General features: G+C 43.8%; 2 protein-coding genes across 8 annotated transcripts; one reads left to right on the top strand and one right to left on the bottom strand.

Annotated features, from left to right (window-relative positions):
* The first annotated feature begins 1,621 nt into the window (after positions 1-1,621).
* On the top strand, positions 1,622-10,260 carry LOC127295214 (pseudo histidine-containing phosphotransfer protein 2). Of its 7 annotated transcripts, none has more exons than XM_051325138.2 (8): positions 1,622-1,771; positions 3,297-3,396; positions 3,531-8,113; positions 8,971-9,101; positions 9,242-9,310; positions 9,531-9,602; positions 9,698-9,770; positions 9,861-10,260. In XM_051325138.2, the coding sequence occupies exons 3-8, from the start codon at positions 8,054-8,056 to the stop codon at positions 9,909-9,911; spliced, it is 456 nt and encodes a 151-aa protein (XP_051181098.1). In that variant the 5' UTR covers positions 1,622-1,771; positions 3,297-3,396; positions 3,531-8,053; the 3' UTR covers positions 9,912-10,260. The 7 variants fall into 7 exon arrangements, with proteins under 7 accessions (XP_051181098.1, XP_051181113.1, XP_051181105.1 ...); XM_051325153.2 differs by having other exon boundaries at positions 1,629-1,771; positions 3,304-3,396; XM_051325145.2 differs by having other exon boundaries at positions 1,635-1,771; positions 3,307-3,396.
* Positions 10,261-10,466: 206 nt separating this feature from the next.
* On the bottom strand, positions 10,467-14,179 carry LOC127295208 (uncharacterized). Its single transcript, XM_051325114.1, has 4 exons — positions 13,419-14,179; positions 13,155-13,225; positions 11,737-12,522; positions 10,467-11,509 (listed from the first exon to the last, which is right to left on the bottom strand). Exons 1-4 carry the CDS (start codon positions 13,663-13,665, stop codon positions 10,673-10,675), a joined length of 1,941 nt encoding a protein of 646 aa, XP_051181074.1. The 5' UTR covers positions 13,666-14,179; the 3' UTR covers positions 10,467-10,672.
* Positions 14,180-21,587: the final 7,408 nt, after the last annotated feature.

The raw sequence follows: 21,587 nt of genomic DNA, 5'->3' as shown, positions 1-21,587 counted from the left end.
TGGATGTTCTTCCAATGGCTATAAGAAACTTAAACCCTTGATCTTTTAGCTTAGATATGTAAGAAACTTTAAACCATTGGTTGTTGCAAGTGAGAGTCTAGTTAGGTGATATGCAACCGATTTTCATTGTTAACATTGTTCTGTAGTTGTGGCTAAAAAATGTCGGTGTTTTTCATGCTTGCTATTGTATATATATTATTAAGACGGGTTGGAAGTGAATTCCGTGCTAGCATTGTCTTTGCTAGTGTTGTAGGATTTTAGAGTCATGCTTACGATATTAACCTAATGTAGGACATCATGTGGGAAAGCTCCATCGATATCCCTCGTTGGTGAGAATTGACATGTCATGTATGCAAACTTCTCTTATTGTTCGCAGTTCAGCTATGTATTCTCACAAACCTTCAATGGTTTGGGAAGATTCTTCGTCATAGTTCGTCCTAAATATGATGGTTCAGCTGATGGGATTAGGTGCGACAAGTTCACAGAAAACCATATGAAAACTTTTTAGACTAATTTTTTTGACTTCGTTGGGATCATATGACCACTACTCAGCTATATAACTACCTCAGGAAGTGGAGAATGAAGTGGACATCATAATGCAAGGTTACACAGCAAGGTAGTTGTCTTCTAAATTTTAGACCTTCCCAAGTGATGAACTTCCCATAGTAAACTATGGTTAGATGAAATCGATCTTTTTTCGCAAAAACGCAAAAGCCTTGCATTTCGATGCATTGGTAAAAAAAGAAGGTTGTATGTACAAGTCTAAAGAATGACCAACACCCATACTACTTGACCCAAAAGTGTTAATTTAGGGGATTAGTTGGCAAAAACCATTGCCCCTCACGTCCGCCCACTATAATGTCTAGGCCCTAATGTTGTCGAACAGGAAAGCCATTGAAGGACGCACATTATCGAAGACTGCAACATTTATATGCTTTCATATCCACCATGCAGTGAGCATGATTAGTGACGAGGTTCCCTTGTGCAGTCGGTGATGGGTGGTCCACACCACAAACGACCATCACTCTGCAAAATCACCCTCAACCATGGGTGGCCCTGAGGTGGAACGAATCCATGATAGGAACCCGTACCAGATGGTCCTAGACGAGGGACATCTAGTGAGAATGTGCGCCATAGTTTCCTCTAATTGGTCGCATAGTGGGCATCTTTCCATGTGTGGTAGGCCACATCACGCGAGCAGCTCGCTCGTCCAACACCTATTGGGACAGCCCACTAGATAAAGAACTTCACCTTAAGTGGCGCCTAGAATTTCCAGTTCAGCTTCCATGAGATTGATGTAATCGCCCCTTAAAAGTGGATGTCCTAACAGGAACGGAAAGAGTATCGTGCATCCGTGGTCTAGCGCCAAATTAGCCTATCCGGTCCCGTCCATAGTTACTTGCTCCTAAGTTAAGCCATTCACATATGAAAACAATATCTACCTCAGAGTATGTTTATTATGGACATCTCGGATAATGGGGTGCGGCGCAACTAATCCCAAAATATTTGCACTCATCTAACACCAAGCAATTTCCACGAGTTAAGTCAATACAGCTCTATTTTATCCCGCATCGGAAGGGTAAAATCGAGCAAATGGTATGCAAATTCTCATTGTGTTCGACGAAAAAGCGCCTAATTTATTTCTCGTCCGTTTATTCGCCAATTGAACGACTGAACATTCCCCCTCTCTCCTGCTGCTTCACCCTGCCGCCTCCGACCACCATGCCGGACACGCCTGGAGCTCCCTTGCTGCGGAGGCGACTGGTGACCGGTGCGTGCTTCTCTCTCTGTCGTGGCCAGAACTAACTTTACCGCTGCATTTTAGGGATCATGTCGTCGGAGATTTGCTCCTCCGCCCCGCAGTAACCGGAATCTGTTACCCATACTGTGACCTGACCTGCTAATGCGGTAGTCATCCGTTGCAGCTTCTTGGCGTGCAGTGCCGTAGGTTGCTTCGTTGTTTTCTGGTTTAGTTTGCCTTGGTTATTGGTATGCATTCCACATGCTAGGGTTTCAGTCAAATAATTCCACCCCTGCCTCTAAGGGGTCTGTACCCTGGCCTAGTAGAACAATAATGGTTATGAGACTACGGCTGATGTTAAAAGTCAGTTACTTCTGGCGTGCATTGAAAATGGTTAATGGAAATTTTTTCCTCGAACTCAATGAAAAAGGGAATATTGTTCTTTGTTTTCTGGTTTAGTTTGCCTTGGTTATTCGTATGCATTCCACATGCTAGGGTTTCAGTCAACTAATTCCACCCTGCCTCTAAGGGGTCTGTACTCAGTACTCCTGACCTAGTAGAACAATAATGGTTCTTTGGTGAGCTTATATTGGGTTTACAGCATGTAAAGTAGTATTAAAGATTCTTGATGGGCGATTGCAGTATGTAATTACGACAGACCTGGATTCCTTTTACTAAGATTGTTCCAAAGATTCGCTGCTAGCACTCCGTGTCTATATATTTATTTACGTCGCTCCACAAAGTTTAGGTGGAAAATTCAGAATAACTTACGAGTATGAATATTTAAGCGTTAGGTCGCATATACTCTTCTAGGCTGGAGTCTCAAAATTTATTCACGTATGTATGATATTTTTTTTTAATATCACCTTATAGAAGAAATGACATAACCAGCAAATTTGTCTCAAACAAAGGAATTGGAACGTTATCCTCACAAACCAATATTCATTGCAGTGACCATAATTGTTTTTTGACAGATATGGTAGACTGGAACATGGTCCTTTTGACTAGGTAATCGATGATATATACCCGAAGTAACATTATAGATTAGCAGCCTTACAAAATAGAAGCATGTGTTTCACCAATATATACCTAGGTGATGTAAAATCGAAATCACTGCGTCACTGGTTGTGTTGGTCTCATGGAAACTATGATTTACCTTTACATGGTTACTTCCTAGAACAGCCTTAAATATGCCCCCAACATAGCAAAGAAATTCAGCGCCAAGTGCTCCCAGAATGATTTTTGTTACTTTTTATTACTTGTTTCATTGATCTTGGACTCTTGGTACTTGGTTTAACTATTTGAGTGGTCGTAATACTTATAAGACACAAGTTTGTTAACAGTTCAGTAACAAAATTGTGTATTACAAGAGTACCAAAATCCAACTCAGTGAAACAACTATTGAAACCACTTAAATAAGTGCTCAAATATCATAACCAGTATAAGAAGATGACACCCACGTATTACCAGAAGCAAATTCATGTTTTGTATTCTAAAACTTGATAATTCAATCTGGATATACTTCAGCTTAGTTCCTCAGAACTTTACTGTTTAGAGGACAGCAGGTGGTCAACGATGTTCAGCACTTTTGTACGGGACACAAAAACTCAAGATCGAAATGACAGTTTGGCTGGCCTGATATGGTTCCTGAAATGGTACAGTATTCATGCTTTTGTTGCTGATTTTATACATGGGAAGCTCTTCCTAGTGATTATAATGCATTTTTTATCGTATAAAGTTGTATCTGTTATGTGATTCCTTTCTCTTCTGGAAATAATCCCATCATCAGGTCCGAAGGAGCATCTTGTGCTTACAGTTTTCTTGGTGAACCATAAAAATTTAAACCAATTACCAGCTTTACATCTTGCCGAAGCCAAGAAGGTGTTTCTGGAAGAACAATTCACTTGTCTAGGGAAGGATGATGAATCTAAATTCAGGAGACCTTCGCTTATGTTGCCCCATGTTGGAAAAATACGAGTACATTCTTCCTCAGCATGACTGTGCTTATGTCGCCAACATTCTAGTTCCATTATCGGCTTGTCAGCCTCCAAGTGTAGTGCAAACATCATTTACATTGATTTCTGTGGAAACCATGTTAAGTTTTTTTCTCTCCAGAGAATAACATATTTAGGGGATGTAATGTCCTATGAACTTCTGAATTTTCAAGGCCGATCTCAGTAGCATTTGGACTATATGTAGATACAAAGTCAGAATGAACACTTTTTTTTGTTGAGAAAACGCAAAGGACCTTTGCATTTCATTCCATTTCATTGAAAAAGTAGAAGGTTTGTTACATGTCTCCTAGGAGGAAGATATTACAAGAGATAAGCAATCAGTGCACATCCATTGCCGTTGGAAAAATTACCCTAAGGCCGGTTGCGCCAGCTCTGAGCCAATCTTGGCCTCCTCTTTGATGCGCGAGACCAGGATGTCGATTGATGGGTGCGCGCCTTCAAACACAGTTGTTGTGTTGCTTCCGTATCATCAATGGGGTGAGCAATGTTGCAGAAACGAGGCCCTTATGCATGCTATTCATTGCCCTATTTCTCTTTTTCATATTTTTTAAATACAGTTCAGTTTGATGGTGAACTTTTACTAGTTTGTTGAACATCATCTCCTGTACATATGACATTTTTTCATATGAGAAGCTATTAGAACTTCAATGCATGGTTTCCATGGATTTTTAAGTTAATTGAGTGCCTGGTTTGTGCCTTTTGTTAAAGAGAAGTAGAGGCATATATGTCAATTGAAGTATCTCTTACCTTTAAATAGTCTCAGAATATGTTTCGCCTGTAGCATGTGCATGTGCATGTGCATATGCATCTTTGTATCTTACTATACCGTGTAGCAGGCAATAATTTAGATTATGACAGGTAGATGCCTATATTAACTTTAATAGCTTGAAAATTCATACATGTTAGTGTCCTACCTGCATTATGGAAAATATGAAACTGCGTCCTAAAAAACAAAAAGTGGAAAAGTTACTAATAGTCTCAAGATTTCCTGCCTGCACAACCAGCACAATTTATTGTGTTCTTAGAAAACGAGTCAACTATCCATATGAATGAGGAGAAACAATATGGTTTGATTTTCTCAATTGTTAAAATTCTCCTATCTGTAGAAGAGATATGTCACCTTTTCTCAATTGTTAACATTCTCCTATCTTTGTATCTTACTATACCGTGTAGCAGGCAATAATTTAGATTATGACAGGTAGATGCCTATATTAACTTGAATAGCTTGAAAATTCATACATGTTAGTGTCTTACCTGGATTGTGGAAAATATTAAAATACGTCCTAAAAATAAAAAGTCGAAAAGTTGCTAATAATGTGAAATTTTCCTGCCTGCACAAGCAGCACAATTTATTGTGTTCTTAGAAAACGAGTCAACTATCCATATGAATGAGGAGAAACAAGCTGGTTTGATTTTCTCAATTGTTAACATTCTCCTATCTGTAGAAGAGATATGTCACATTTGCCACAGCACTTAGTGAAAAAAGAGGGTCCACCAGGACAATATGGTTATGTGATCACACCCACCTAGTAAAGTTAGCCAGGTAATAGTGCATATAAAAATGGTTTCATCCAAAAATGAAATCGCAATTTAAGATGGATCCCTGAGAGTCTGCTCATTTTGGCATATATCACATCTGCCTTTCGACGAGCGTGAGCAGATATGGTGGAAGTTTTTTCATCTTTATGTAAGAGCTCCTAGGTTGATTTTTAAGTTGTCACTCTTAACTGAATTCTCTGGTAAGGGCAAAGGTGCCCGCCAAGGGTCTGCTAAGCCAGTTGTGTGCTCCTGTTTTCGCCATAGGGTGACTCAGGGATGCCCTCGGTTTTTAGTTGGTGGGGCGTTTGTTTCTATTTTTAGGGCAGAGGCCCTGACGGCATGTTACTTCACCCATTGTCGGGTTTCTAGGTGTTGAGTGGTGGCTTCGGGTTTTGTGATGTATGATCTTGACAGATCCGTGTTGATTCTAATATAAATATTTGCCGTATGCATCTCTTTGATGCAGAGGCTGGGGCTCCCCCATTTCGGAAAAAAAAAAAACTGAATTCTCTGGTGCAGGATCCAATTCTGCATAATACAAATATAAAATATGATCCTGCCCCAGATCTTGCTTTACATATAAAGCTTTTCTTACTGTCCTGCTTCTTATAAATTTCATCTCCCCTTGCTTCAGATTTTATGTAATTGGTAATATGTTTGTTTGGAACATGCATTGCAAGGTGCACATGCAGAAAAACAGTGCAATGATTCTTGCAACTTTCGGAGTAGTGAGGCGATGGTTCTGCCACCTCTTGCTCTGTGATCAGATTTTTTCTCTGCGGCTAGTGTTTGCTATGCATCTCGTTGTCATGATTCGCCAAGATAAGAACTTTACTGACACTAACCATTTAAACCAATACCTGTCGTTTTAGTATGCTGTTCCAGGTTAAGATTCTCTTATCACTATCCCGTGGAGATACCAAGAGGTCATTATCACTGCTCCAATTATGCATTATTCCTCTTCCTTTTCAGCATTTATCGAAAGTAGTGGATGGGACCAAACAAACAAATTAAATATACAATTATAACCGAGCAACCATGGTAGTAGCTACTGGAAAGGTTTAACCTTCCTTTTCTGTATGAAGTGGAATAAAGGGAGAATTTCCTGCCCACCATGCATCTCCCTTTTTATCTTCCAGTTTTCCATTTGGTTTCAGTGTGAAAGCATGGTGATGACACTGTTTCTCTTCTTCCTTTTTCGTAGGATGCCTATTTCGTCCATTTGCTGGTTACACCTCACACCCAATCTTAGCTGTTAGCCTTTCCGGGCAATGTTTCAGGATATGTTAGATGTGGAGAAAATGAGCCGATAGTTGAGCTCCTTTGGTTCATCAGACGATGAATATACCTAAGTTATCAAGTCTTAATGACCTTAAATCGTTTTTGCAACCGAAATGCTAGTACCTCTTTTCACAGTCAAACTTATTTAATTATAGGAAGAGTGGAGCTCTAACTAATTTAACATCAATATTGATAACCCTAGATATGTATACATGTATCTACTAGACTTTTGAAAACACATTCATTGTTTTAATTGGTATGCTTTTTCTTTCTTTCTTTCTTTCTATCCATGTGATGACACTGTTCCTATATTTTTGATAAGTGACTTTGAAGTCGTCTAAAGTCTTTATAACAGCCACTTTCATTCACAATTCTTTTTAAAAGCTTCTCCAATCATTGTCTCATTCACACCCTCTTTTCTTGTAGTCAAGTTCCTGTTTCTGTTCTTCCAGTACCAATCAATCCAATCATCCATGGCATTCGAGTGTTGTAGTTTTACACTCATTGATGATGACACATTTCTATGCTTGAAGAAAATTCAGCATGTATTAGGAATTGATTTTCCAGGATACACCTATTATTCCTTGGAAATTCATCTGTGTAATGTAGTAAGCAGCTCCAATCTTGAACCCAGTCAAACGCTTTAGTTTAGTTTGCCAAGAACCAATCTTTAGAAAATTGTTCCAGAGTTTAGTACTCCCATCTGTTATTTAATAAATTTAAGGGATTTTTTATTTCTGTTTATTACTCACAGGGAATTTCAGTGGTTGATGTCACTTTGTAGTTACTGAAGTTTAATTATAAAAATTACACTGAAATTTCTTCAGAAACTTATTTGTTGAAAATACCTTGTAAAGTTAGAATTCTTAGATTTGGTGAATCCGCTCTCCTTGTGTCAAATGGTCATCAATCACTAATAGAAAAACTTTGATGGCCAAATCGTGTAAGAGTGAGATTGGCGGGTCCCTATTCGCTGACATTTATTTGCACATACTTCGTTGATTTCAATGGTGGGTATAGCTTTTTCATCTCTATGTATAGGACAGTGTAACTGGATATATGTATGTAATTGGGAACAAATTATATCTAGAAATGTTATTTATCTCATTTCGAGGTTTGCTTAGTCGGGAACAAGTTCTAGGGCACTTTAATTTCGCACATTTCTGTTGCGCAGCGTCATCATATTCTGAAATTCTTTTGCTGTCTAAGGTGTAAACCACATGAAAGAGAACTCATAGATCAACTTGCAGCATTCGTAGTTTGGTTTTTATTTCAGCAATTTTATGAAAAAGAAAGGTCCTTTGTCTTTTTGTTATGCTTTACTAACAGGAGGGAATTATCAATTAGAATAAAGATTTTGCATGCTATAAATAATATTCTGTTTCCCTCTATATATACGCCCTCCTCCAGCTTGCATGTCTCATTGCAACCATCTCAGTTCTCTCTGCCTGCTTGTACTGATATCTAAGCAACAATTATGGACTACTCAACTTTGCGTCGCCAAATTACCTTCATGAAGAAAAGTTTCTTTGATCAGGTTTATTGGCTTCCCGTTTGTTTATTTTATATTTGGTTTATAATGAATTACTGTATTGCTCCTATTATGAACTTTTCGATAGAGCTGCAAGTATTGGCAGGATAACTAGTTGCAGAATTACTCTCTTCATGCTTTGTCTTCTGATAGAATGATGACCTCTGTACGTTTCCGCATGACATGGTCCACTGAGGCTCTGAAAAAAAAATTATCTAGTATATTTTTATTTATACATGGAGGTTGTACACTAATCTGTGGTGCCAAGGCTCAATGGATCATTCACTCATACTGTTTTAAAATTTAACTTCACTGCAACTGCATAACTCATTTAGTTTGTAATCTGGTCTAATGGGGGTAATGCCAACTCGGAACTCTTTTTTCCACATCCCAAGCGCATGCTGAATGCATCATGACAATGAACTTTTAGAAAGGATGTAATACACCATCAAAATAGTAAACCACTTCCTTTATTTGCTTCGTCCTATTCCTTCGAGAATATATTAAAAAGTAGTTTTAAAAACTTTACAGAATAATCATAGTGTAGGATCATTTCGATGATACATTAGTATCTTCTAGGAAAATATTGGGGTGCTCTTTATACCTAAGCCAGGTTGACACCTAAAACCACTTCCTGAAACTGATTTAGCTTGATCTTGACATATATTAAGGTTCTCATTATACTTAGCTAAGTTGAAGCCTATAACTACTTTCTGGGACTGACTTTGTTTGATATTTCACTAATTATCTTGATTTTCCCACCTATTCGATAGTATCTTTTCTTGCAGTGAACCACACTATTATTTATTATATTTCAGGATTCTTCGTTTTCCCTTTTAACATACTTGGGCCCATTCCTGCAGGGTTACCTTGATGAACAGTTTAATCAGCTGGAAGAACTGCAGGATGAATCGAGCCCCAATTTTGTTGAGGAAGTTGTGGCTTTGTTCCTGAAAGATTCACCGAGATTGTTGACAAACATAGAGCATACAATGTAAGTAGTATGTCAGAAATCATGCCATGACTGATTTCTTTGGAGAACAGCCTATATATATGATTTCAAGACATATTATATCTACTTAAAATGGAATCATATTTAGTACTGCATTCACTTTCAAGTCTCTTTTGATGCAGTGGAAAGTACCCTCAGGATTTCCACCGGTTAGATTCTTTGGTGCACCAGCTCAAAGGTAGCGGATCCAGGTAAAGGACCTGTGAATATGCTCTGAAAACACCCAGTGTGAAAATAATCTTATTGCGGGTCTCATCACCACAGAATCCTCTGATAACCCATTCAATATATACGCTTTAAGAGTGCTTAGTGATGTGAGAGCAACGTTATTATTTGTAGAACAGAAATATTCTCACCGACAGCCTTAGCTTTTGTGTTCCAAGTCACTCGAGTTACCTTTGTTTGCCTCAGCATTGGTGCAGTCAGGATGAAGAACGAATGCTCGGTGTTTAAGGCACACTGCAACGATAAGAATCTGGAAGGGTATGCATTCCTCTTACTCTGTCCATCTCTGTAATCCCATCGCCAGACGATTTGCTCACCTCACCTGCTGTAGCGTGTCTGTGTTTGTGCTTTAGATGCCGCAGGTCATTGCAGAGGATGAAGAGGGAGCATGCCACTCTGAAGCAGAAGCTGGAGTCATATTTTCAGGTAAATCAGACACCTTTGTCTTCAAAAAAATCTCTTGGCTAAACAACATGTTACCTATCTAGTATTTACTTCATGGCAATGATGATACAGTTACTGAGGCAAGTCGCCCCCCGCGAACATGCTGTGAATTCGAGGAAGTAAGAAGAATAGCATATGGGATGCAGTTCCAAGGGAAATAATGAATCTTCTATCTCCCCTTGGAGTATAAATTTTGCCGGTGTTAACCTGAGTCCTTTAGGTGTTCATGGGTGGTGTATTTTAGTTTTCGCCGTGTGAAGTTTGCTCATACACCCCCTTTGCCTTGTTATTGGGAATGACACGATGTAATATAACTCGAGTAGTTATGCCCCAAGTATAGTGATACTATTGTAAGTTTTTGCATACTGGAGGCTCTTCTCATTGTGTTTGTTCATTACTACAAATCGTTGAAGCCTGCTACTGCAAATCTGCAGTACGACAGTAATATAGGGTTGGCTAATTTGTTCTTGCATTTGAGGAAATTCTTCTCTTTTTTAATTACAGTTATCATTTTTTCCAAGACATTAAAGTTCATTTTTACTTGAGAAATGATGTGCTACCTTTTCCCTATGAAGATGATGTTGTACTTAGATTCTTGATCTCCAAAATAACTCTGATTTTTACTGGGAAACAACTGATGTATGTTTGAGATTTACCTGCAGAAGCCAGCGGCAAAGATTGAGAAAGGTTCGTTGTACTATACTCTATTATACAAGATTGTACACTTAATACAGAGTGAAGTCTTAATACAGAATGAAGTCTTGGAATCTTCATTCGAGTAACATCTCCTATAACTTCACCATCAGGATCTGGCAAAAATATACATCCAGACTGATGGGCAGCACATGACTCCTAACTCCTAAGCTTTTTTTTTTTTATCTCAGTTAACTAAATGATGCCGTCCTTCTGGATGACATAGAACCTGTCCTCGATGTAACCAGTGCCTCGGCGAATTTGTGGATCTCGCTATCTTCTGGTATCGTGACCTCACCACTATCAAATTGAGAACCATGTTCACTGAATCTCTCGGATCCGAAAGTCGAATTCTTCTTTACACCATGATGCTGGTTTCTTCCATCTCCTGCTTCTGTACTAGGATGGCTATATTTATGGCTGCCGAATGAATGCCTAACAGTGCTGCGATCTTCATGTTGCTGATTGGCAGATACAGCTCCTTCCGTCATAAAGGAAGAATAGCTATCATGCGACTCTCTTCCAGTGAAGTCATCGAAGGAACAACTTGAAATAGATACTCTCCTCTCCAAAGTAGGGAAGTTATTCTTATTTTTATCTTTTCCCAGTACCAATTTTCGTAGCTTAGCGAAGAACCTTTTCTTCTCTTTCTTCTTTGGGTTCGCATGCATGTCGACCGATGCGTCATCAGGTTCACCGCTTGACGATGCCCTTGAAGAAGCGTACTCTGAACCAAATTCAATAGAGCTTAGACTCCTCTCGTCTGCACCGACGTTGGCATACTCCATTATCAGTTGCTTGGCTGTCTCTTCAGATTTAGGGCTTAGGGTGTTGCTCAGATCCCGTGCACTAGTGTGTGTCCCGGCAGAATCCTTGTTCTTCAGCTCGTGCCGTAGGCAAGCATTGATCCATTTTAGGTATACCAGCTCTTCAACATCTGCAAACCTACCAGCCTGCAGTTGTTCAACCTCTTTTGACAACTTCTCGTTTTCTTGCTTCAACCCAACAGCTTCTTCTGATGCTTTTACCTGCAACCATTTTTGCTTGTTTAGGTTCTGGGAAAGAAACATATGACCAATAACACAATGCACTTCAAATAAGCACATATCGGAGCAATCAACCTGTGAATAGAATTATGGGGCTTCTTCTATTTTGCAAAAAAAAAATCAAGAACAGCATTTCCACATTTAAGAAGGCCTCCCCATTTTATGATTTATTTTTACTACAGTGCAGCCAAAAAACATTAAAGATTTACCTCCATGCTATGGTGGGACTTGGGTACAGGGGGTAGGCGTGTGAGCTCCAATCGCCTAATAAGATGTGAGTTCTCCTGCTGCAGCCTTGAATTCGCAGCTCTAAGCTCTCTTGCCTCATTTTCCAAATCCTCTAGCCTCTTTAGTTTCTTCTCAACCTCAGCATCAACCCCTCCCTCGGTAATCTCTTTACACTGAAGAGAATTGACTATTTTCTGAAGGGAAGTGATTTTCTCCTTTGCTTGTTCCGCATCCAGCCTCAACTTCTTCTTCAACAGCTTGCACTTTGATTTTGTCGTCTCAAGCTCAGAGGTTAACTTTGAGCTTTCCGACAACTGTGCCTGCAGCCTCTGATTTTCAGATTGCAAAGAGTCAATCTTCAAGGAGTAGAGCTTTGACTCAACATTGTTAATCTTCAATTGGTTTTCAAGCTCCCTAACTGCAGCATCTTGCTCCTGCAAACCATAGAACTCCAAAAGCTGTATCTCCAGGGTCTTTTCCCTTTCTTGCAGAGATCTCACCAGATCTCTGAGCTTGTAAATTTCATGATCGTTCGATGCATCTTCCCTTATTCTCGGTGCAGGCGAGGTTGCGACACTGCTTGCCTCTCGGCCAAATTCTTCCATAACCATTTCACTGAATTCTGGAAGGAGAAATCCTTCATCATCATCGTCATCAATGTTTCTGCATTTCGGGGGAAGTGACACCGAGGCAGTGGTGGTGGTTGTTGTAGTGGTAGTGGTTGTGTGGACAGAGTTCCCACTGATGATTTTTGCCTTGGTGTCTTCCTGCAGAAACCATGAACATAAATGAAAGTTTACATATGAATACGTGTATCTTCCTATTTCCTTCAATTGATTGAAGAATGGTATGGAATGTGAGCAATAACTAAATGTAAAGTTCTATTTTGTCAGGACAGCAGTGGAAGATGAACTACTACCAGTAATACTTTTTTTTCTCAAGAAACCGCAAAAGATTCAAAATGTCATCCTTTAAATGCAACTTAAAGCATCACATCAAGGTAAATTAGATGTAACACATCTAGACAAATTTAATACAAAAAAGATGCAATACATTAAGGGAAGTGGCATAGGATATTAGGATGTGTAGCTTAATTCTGAGATCATCACTGCTGTATGTCTTTACCGTCTTCCAACTGAGTCCATATTTTGACTTGCCTACCATTACAACATTTTAGAAACGATTTAGAAATTCCTAACTCTAAAACGGTTATATTCCTTAAAAAAAAGGCTGAAAAACCACCAGTCAAAGCTCAAACGCCTAAGAACTAGAAGTATGGCCTTCCATGTTTCATTTGTAAATTCTCCGTTCACATATCAGCTCATGCTTCTCAGGTATGGTTGCAACATTACGAGTATGAATCTGCATCAATCATGTTCATGCGCGACCAGATTCTTACATTCTTGAGGATCCTTAGCTCCTCCTTGAGCCCTCCTCCGCCCCCTTTCATACCACGGGCATCATCTGGCTCTACAAACACATAAGAAACCATGAGCACAAAGTCAATCTTGCATCGATTTTTTAAAACTCCGGTCTATATTTTCCTATTTACATTTTATGAATAAGCAGAGCTCCTGTTGAATGCTCGAAAGAACTCAAATCTTTGCAGGGCACACGACATAATCTTAGCAAGCAAGATATGCATCTGCTCATGGTTTGGTACCTGAGGGAGGAGGGGGCAGGAGGTGCCGGGGCCGAGGCCGGCGCTGCGACCGCAGCCGCGACAAGAAGAGCCCCGCGATGGAGAGCGTGATGGCAGCGCCCACCCTGAGGAACAGAGGAGGCAGGTCCCTGGCGTCCCCGCTCCTCTGGCCACCACCGCCGCCGCCGCTGCCGCTACAATCTCCTGCCTTGGACATCTCCCTCTTGCCTTGGCCTACCTTGCCAGGAACATCTGAACCCTCCCGCATGCAAACGGCAGGCACAAGGGGAGCCCAATCAGCAGCGCAGGATCGCCAACAGGGTGGTGGAGAATCTAATTTTGGCGAGGCAAAAATAGGATCTTTTTGCGGGGTGATTACAGTTCCAAAGTTTCGGGTTGTACACCCCCAAGATTGCGGCCAGGAATCTGTTCCGTTCCTGGAAGGGCTGAAATGGCAGCAAGAAACACGAGCTGCAGCTTTTGCCAGCTATTTCCCCATGGCCTGAATCAAGCAAGCAGACCAAGAGGGGTAAAATCAGGCAACGCAGGCTGACAATCGACCCTTGGCCAAAGAAGAAGAGCTAAAATTGGGGGTGGCAAGGTCCGGCTTTAGCTCGCGGCCAACAAAAACCGCCAAGAAAGCGAGACAAGTGAGCAAGAAGAAGCAAACAAAATTAGCAGCCTCCAACTTCCTCCCTTCTCTCTCAAGCTGGGTCGGCCTTTACTGTTTTGGCCTCTTCTTGTTCCTCCCAAGGCAGGACAATTTCCAGACGCCGGAATCCGCTACTGGCGATTTGCACAAAAATAACCCTTTTGTCAAACTATAGCACAGACTGACCCTCCAGCGAAACTATTTCACGGATCTAACCCTTTTGTGTGGCGCCCTCCTCACGGGCGCCACACATGCCCATGTGGCGCCCCTGGCCCTGGCGCCACACACCCATCCGACGTGGCCCGTCGACGCTGAGCTGGTTACCCCGATCCGACGTGGCAGCAGGAGTGGCGCCGCTCTCGCCGGCGCCACACTTTGAAAGTGTGGCGCCCGTGGCAAGGGCGCCACACATTCACTTAAGTTTTGGCCGCGCGCGCCCGCCCAGCCCGACCATCTTCTTTCTCCTCTCTTCTTCCCGTGAAGAACAGAAGGTGGCCGGCGGTTCCTCTCTCTCCCCCCCTTTCCCCCCACAAAATCCACGACCAAATCACCAGATCTGTCCGTGGAGATCGTTCCCCATCCATTTGTCAAGGTAATCTCCTTCAAATCTTCTCCATTCATCCACTAATTTCATAGATCGGGCTAGATTTGGACATGAACCCTACACATGTTTTTTTTTCTTTTGTGCACTCTATATTGTATTGTTTGTGTTGGAGATGGTAGCCTCATGTATGCATGTGTTTGAACCATAGATTTGTAGAAATCTACATATGAAATTTCACATGTATGTGTATGAACTCTATGTATGTATGTGTATGTATGTGTATGAACCCACATGTATGCCTAGTATTTGTGATGGAGTAACTCATATTTGTTAGTGGAATGGATCGTAATATGGTTCAAAAATGTAAACATGTAGGATGGCCGGTCCCGGTGGACGGGGAAGGGGCCGCCGCGGTCTGGCGCCCCGGGCCGGGAAGGGCCGCCGCGGTGGAGCAAAGAAGGGCCCCACGGTCACCGTCACCGCATCCTCCTCGTCTTCGCATGAGGAACGCCGCTTCGAGTTCCTCCTCCGCATCGACAACGACCCACTCGGCATCAAGCGGCTACCGGACAAGTTCGCCGAGTTCGTCGACGGCCACGAGCCGGCGCACTTGCGCCTACGGGAGGCTAGCCGCAACTTCGCCGCTGGTCCGTGGAGGTCCTGTTCGACGGGCAGGGCAAGATGTACCTGCACACGGGGTGGGACAAGTTCGCCCGTGACCTCCACCTCGAGCCCGGCTGCCAGCTCACCTTCCTGTACGAGGGGGACGGCGAGATGATCGTCAAGGTGTTCGACGACACCGCCGCCGTGTGCACTACCCCCACACCGGCGAATCCGGCTCCGACACCGATAGTTAGATCGTCGAGTGTTGTCAACTCTATGTTCGTTGCTTCGTGTTGTTTGAATGCTATCTTAAATTGTATGAAACTATGTGCTACGATGTTAGGTATGATGATGTTATGTCCATGATGTGTGTACAAAATGGCTGTTGATATGATGTGTGTATGACATAGCTTTTGACATGATGGCAGTTTTGTTGGAATATGGTAGGATTTTTCATGGTTTTAACACAAGTCAATGTGTGGCGCCCTTCCCACTGGCGCCACACATGCTACCGTGGCGCTGTGGCATCGGCGCCACACATCCATGTCTAATCGCCCACAACATACTATAAGACAAATATTCTGGGACTTAGCCATTTTGGCGAGGCTCTTAGTGTGGCGCCGATGCCACGGGCGCCACACTAGCATGTGTGGCGCCTGGGAAGGGCGCCACCCAAAGAGCCTCGCCAAAACGGCTAAGGACTTATCGTCCGAGCCCCCGGATGTTTTCGACCCGCAGTTCATATAAGTTGGGATGTGTGGCGCCGACGCCACTGGCGCCACACTGCAGTGTGTGGCGCCAGTGGGAAGGGCGCCACATATTGACTTGTGTTAAAACCATGAAAAATCCTACCATATTCCAACAGTTTTGACAACAAGAACATTGCACTGAATATGTACCACACATTGACACAAAGAAATTGGTCAAATGACAAATAAGGTTCGACGACATCAAGGTTTCAATTACAATAAGGTTCAACGACACGAAGGTTCGAGAAGATCAAGGTTCACACAACATAAAGGTTCGACAACAAGAACATAGCCAAAGGGACATCACTGCGTCGCAAAGGCGCCCTCCCCCTTGCCTTCTTCTTCTTAGCTTCTTCACCCGCTTCTTCCTTCTCCCTTAAGTCACGAGCCAACTGAACGACCGAATCGAAGAAGTGGTGGCGCTCCTCCGTCTTTGCAGCTTCCGCTTGAGCTCTCTCCTCCTTGATGCGTTCAGCCTCCCTAGCCACCTCCTCTAGGTGCATCCTATTGGCCCTCTCCCTCGCAATTTGCTCAAGTTGGCAGCTCCTCAGAATTTTATCCGTGCCTCGCGGTCCCGTTCGGCCTTCAGCTTGGCATTCCTCCTCTTGTGGAACAATATGTATTCGTCATCTTGTTTTTGCATACGGGCACGCTCCGCCATCTTGTTGTCTTCCTCCTCCTTCTTCTTCCTCTCCTCCTCTTCCTTCTTCTTCTTCCGCACCGTCCTTACCGCCTCCTCCCAAGCGGACTCCTCCTTCTCATTGCCCTCCCATGCTCCCTTCCCCTTGGTGGGTTGAGTTGCCATACCTGTAAACCAAATTGAAAAACCAAAGTTAGTCATGGAATATGAAAATAGAAAGTACAATGCAATTAGTAACTTGGAGGCACATACGGATAAGGCCCCGCTAGGTATCGTAGCATACTAGCACCGCGACGGCCACCTCTACTAAGCCCTACGTGAATCCTTTGTTGCCTTGGAGGTTGTCGCCATTGTGGTTGATGCCTTGAGGCTTGTTGCCTTGGAGGTTGTTGCGTAGGAGCTTGTTGCCGTTGGGCTTGTGTGCTTGGGGTTTGTTGTCATTGGGCTTGTGTGCTTGGAGCTTGTTGACGCGTTTGGCTTGGAGGAGTTTGGCGCGTTTGGGTTGGAGGAGGTTGACGCGTTTGGCTTGGAGGAGGTTGACGCGTTTGGCTTGGAGGAGGTTGTTGCCGTTGGGCTTGTGTGCTTGGAGCTTGTTGGCTTGGAGGAGGTTGACGCGTTTGGCTTGGAGGAGTTTGGGCTTGTTGGCTTGGAGGTTGATTTGAAGCTTGTTGGCTACTTGATGCTTGACTTGTGCTAGCATCATTGCCCTTTGATTTTTTGCCGGATGTGCACTTCCTTTTATTGTGGCCCTTACTATTGCATGATCCACAATTAGATGGCTCGCGAGCCTCTTGGAATAACTTGTTTCCCGAATGACCCCATCTATCCATATCTCCGTGATACCTCTTTGTCTTTCTTCTTCCACGTTTCACAACCTTCCATTCTGGATCTGGCCAAACTTGCACTCCATGATACTCCGGCCATTGTGATTGATCCAAGTAAGGAGAAAACCTTGGAGCCCATGTCCTCTTTGTGGCTTCGATTGAGAACTCGGACTCCCGAACGGTGAGCGGGTTATTGTAGTCGACACGTCTAGTGCGTGCCGCTGTGAGCAAGTGGGAGCAAGCCAAATGAAGCAAAGAGGGCCTCCTACATGTGCATTCACATGTCTTTAGGGACACACGGAAAGCCCGGCCTCCGTGTTGGACACCACCTTGTGTGGTGCCTCCCGGCTCATTCACTTGGTAAACCCATTCAACATTGTCATAACATGTAGCCGTTTGGGAGTCCGCCTTCCTCGCCTGAAATTCCATGAACTCTTCAACCTTCATAGGGAACTCGCAATTCCTAGCTATTTCCTTCTCTGTTTCATCGGTGTAGTTCTGGAAGTAGACATTCAACTTCTCGAATGTGTATTGAATGATTGCCGTCACGGGCAATGCACGGACACCCTTCAACACATTGTTGAAGCACTCGGCCATGTTGCTTGTCATTTGGCCATATCTCCTCCCATCCTCATCATAAGCTCTTGCCCACTTTGAGTTAAATATGAGGTGTCTATGAAGAAACTCTTGACCACCCGCGTTGAGGTCTTTGTGCTTCAGCAAGCCGTTGTATAGGTTTGCGAAGCGGCGCTCAGAGTAAGCGAGGCAACAATCTTGAAGGAGGTCAGACAACTCTTTGCTCTTGCATGCCCGGTAGAAGTTTGCACAAAAATGCCTCATGCACCATCGGTGATGCAAGGGAGCATGCCCGGGAATTGCAACCTCCACCGCATTGAGAATTCCTTGATGACGATCGGAGATGACACACACTTCCTTTGAGGGTGGTATGACCCTCGTCCTCAATATATGGAAAAACCATTGCCAGTTATCATTGTTCTCAATCTCTACCAATGCAAAAGCCAATGGTACTAAACGGTTGCTCGCATCACTTGCTATTGCCACCAATAGTGTGCCCTTGTACTGACCGGTCAAGAAGGTACCATCCACGGCTATGACAGGCCTACAATGTTCGAATGCCCTCGTGCATTGCTCGAATGACCAAAATGCACGGTGAAATACCCTCACTCTTTTACCATCATGCAAAGTCATTTTGGTTGCGGAAGGCTCCACCACATGCACCATGCCCGGGTTAGTTGCGGCCATCGCTAACAACAACCTAGGGATACGGTTGTATGCTTCCTCCCAATCACCGTACAACATCTTGAATGCGGCTTGTTTGGCCTTCCATGCCTTCCCGTACTTGACGTCGTATGCAAAGGTGGATTTGACCGTATCTTGCACGGACCTAATGCTCATGATAGGAAGTGATGAGATCTCCGCCGAGAGCTTGTATGCAATGAACTCGGATGTGAGTTGACGGTGGTCCGGCTGTGCATCCTTGCCATCAAGCCTCGGGCCCCGGCACATGTGAGTGGCTACACAACTTGTTATGTGCCAAGAGGGCCCTTTTTTGAAAGGTCGTGCACGGACAACCCATGGGCACCTTTTATCCACACATTTTAGCGTGTACCGCTTCTTCAAGTCCGAGTGAACAACGATGTAAGGGCGATGATGCTTAATGGAGAACTCCTTCAACCATATCTTCAATTCCAAGAATGTATCAAACGTTAGCCCTTTACAGATCATAGCCGTCCTACCATCCACATCTCTCTTGGATTGTGGCCTAGCTCCAAGAAGAAAACTTTTGCCACCATCAACCACGGCTCCATCCGCAAGACTAACATCACGGAACAATGGTACCCGGATATCCCGTCCGGTTACCTTCTTGAAGATCTCGGCTCTTTCGGCTTCCTTAGCCGTGAAGCCATCCTCGTCAACCTCCTCTTCGGGTCCATCATCATCCGAGTCCGACGCATAGCATCGGGAATAAGGAATGGAGTGGTCCATCTCCTCTTGCGTCCAATATTTATCCAAATCACCGATATTGTTGCAATTCATCTCGAAACCATCATCACCATCGTCATGCTCATCATACTCATTATCCAACGGAGGTTGTTGGGCAATGGGAGATTGGACAATGGGAGATTGGGTGGCCTCTTCTTGGCTCATGGGTGGAGGAGTCCTCTCGAACGGGGGAGGAGGGCCGGTTAAGGTCAAGCTCGATACGAGCCTCAACCGTCTTGGTTGCAAACAACTCCAAAGCCTTATCTTGTGACCCGGCCACCGTCTCCTTGTAAATGGACCAACGTTGCTCGGAGTTGATACGCATTATCTTCCAACGGGTGTGCATTCCAAACCCCACATTATGCCTTCCCTCTAGCTCAACACCATCATTTGGCTCATTCCAATTCAACTCAACCCTAACTTGTGCTACCACCTCCGCAAAGCTAGGGCTAAGGTCAAACACCAAGTCAACCTCTTCCGGGTCCGGCTCTATGTTTCCCTTCAAGAAAGCATCCTTCTCCACATGATGAACATGAACAATTCTTTCCATCCCCCTAGCATAATGGGAACACATACACACATGTGTTCATTAGTTACCATAATCAACATAATCTACCCATACAAACTAGCACACTACCATTTCTTCTACTTCAACAACCCTAACATCCAACCAAATCCATCTCCACCCTCAAATCAACCAAATCCACATCTAGGGTTTCACATATACATTGGAGCAAATACACAAAATCAATGGATGAAAAGAGGGGAAACGGAGGAGATTACCTCAAGCAACGAGTTGGGAACGATCTCCACGGACAGATCTGACGATTTGGTGGTGGATTTGGTGGGGAGGAGAGAGGGGGAGAGAGAAAACCGGGCGCCTCCCTGTGAGAGAAGAAGAAGAGAGGGAGAAAGAAAGAAGCTGGTCAAGTCGGGCGGGCGCGCGCGGCCAAAACTTAAGTGAATGTGTGGCGCCCTTGCCACGGGCGCCACACTTTCAAAGTGTGGCGCCGGCGAGAGCGGCGCCACTCCTGCTGCCACGTCGGATCGGGGTCACCAGCTCAGCGTCGACGGGCCACGTCGGATGGATGTGTGGCGCCAGGGCCAGGGGCGCCACATGGGCATGTGTGGCGCCCGTGGGGGGGGCGCCACACAAAAGGGTTAGATCCGTGAAATAGTTTCGCCGGAGGGTCAGTCTGTGCTATAGTTTGACAAAAGGGTTATTTTTGTGCAAATCGCCTCCGCTACTTGTCGAGCCTTTCTTTCTTTATTCGGCTAACCTCTTCCGTCCTTTACTCGCTGATTTCGACACATCGCAAATGGCTGTTACGAATTGGCCAAGTAGAATTCTTGGCTAGCACAACACTGATATTTCCGTGGCAAAGATGTGTTCCAGGCATCAATCTCAGCTTGCTCTTGCACTAATTGGGAGAGGGGTACCGTTGGCAGGAGGGAAGGATGGCTGGATGGGATTCAATTGATTGGTGGCTGAAACGTGGAGCGTCATGGGCTTTTCACGGATCGTTCGGGGTTCCGTCACGCCACGCGAAGCTCGTGTCGTGCCTCCAACAAGGCCACTTTTCTTTGTTGGAGAGGATGCTTTATTATGTTCTGACTTCCAAAGTCTCTAACTTACAGATCGAGCTGCCAACGACGCGCATTCTGTTTGTCGCAGCGAGCGGTTGCTTATCCTGACACGAGGAGCACGACCCCCGTGGATTCCAGTTTTTTTTTTTTTTGCTTGAGAGGCGTGGAGTACTAGCATATTCTAAGCAACATGTTTTGATTAATAATATGCGGCCCGGTAAGTGAACTGTCCGGTTTTTCTCTCAACTAATTTAACACGGTCAAAGGTTGTTGTAGAACCACTAGTTAGTATTAGACGATGGAAATCGTGCGGCAGGCACGATCAGCTATTTACAAACCTTGATGACGATATGAATGATGCATATTAGACGATGGAAGGTGATACTATACTCTTTTTTTTTCAGATTCTGGAAGGTAATGCTTGCGCGCGAAAGCTACATATGCTCCTCCCAACATATCAAATCTGCATAATAACACTACCAATGTGAAACACACCGAGGCCTCGAACCACCCACCGTGGCCCGTCTAGCTAGATGCTAAACTAAACAAATGCTACTCCTTCCATAATTCTTGTCATGGTTTTAGTT

Source organism: Lolium perenne, chromosome 1, assembly GCF_019359855.2.
Source record: "Lolium perenne isolate Kyuss_39 chromosome 1, Kyuss_2.0, whole genome shotgun sequence".
Taxonomy (NCBI): Eukaryota; Viridiplantae; Streptophyta; class Magnoliopsida; order Poales; family Poaceae; genus Lolium; species Lolium perenne.
This window is presented reverse-complemented; position numbering and strand designations above follow the sequence as displayed.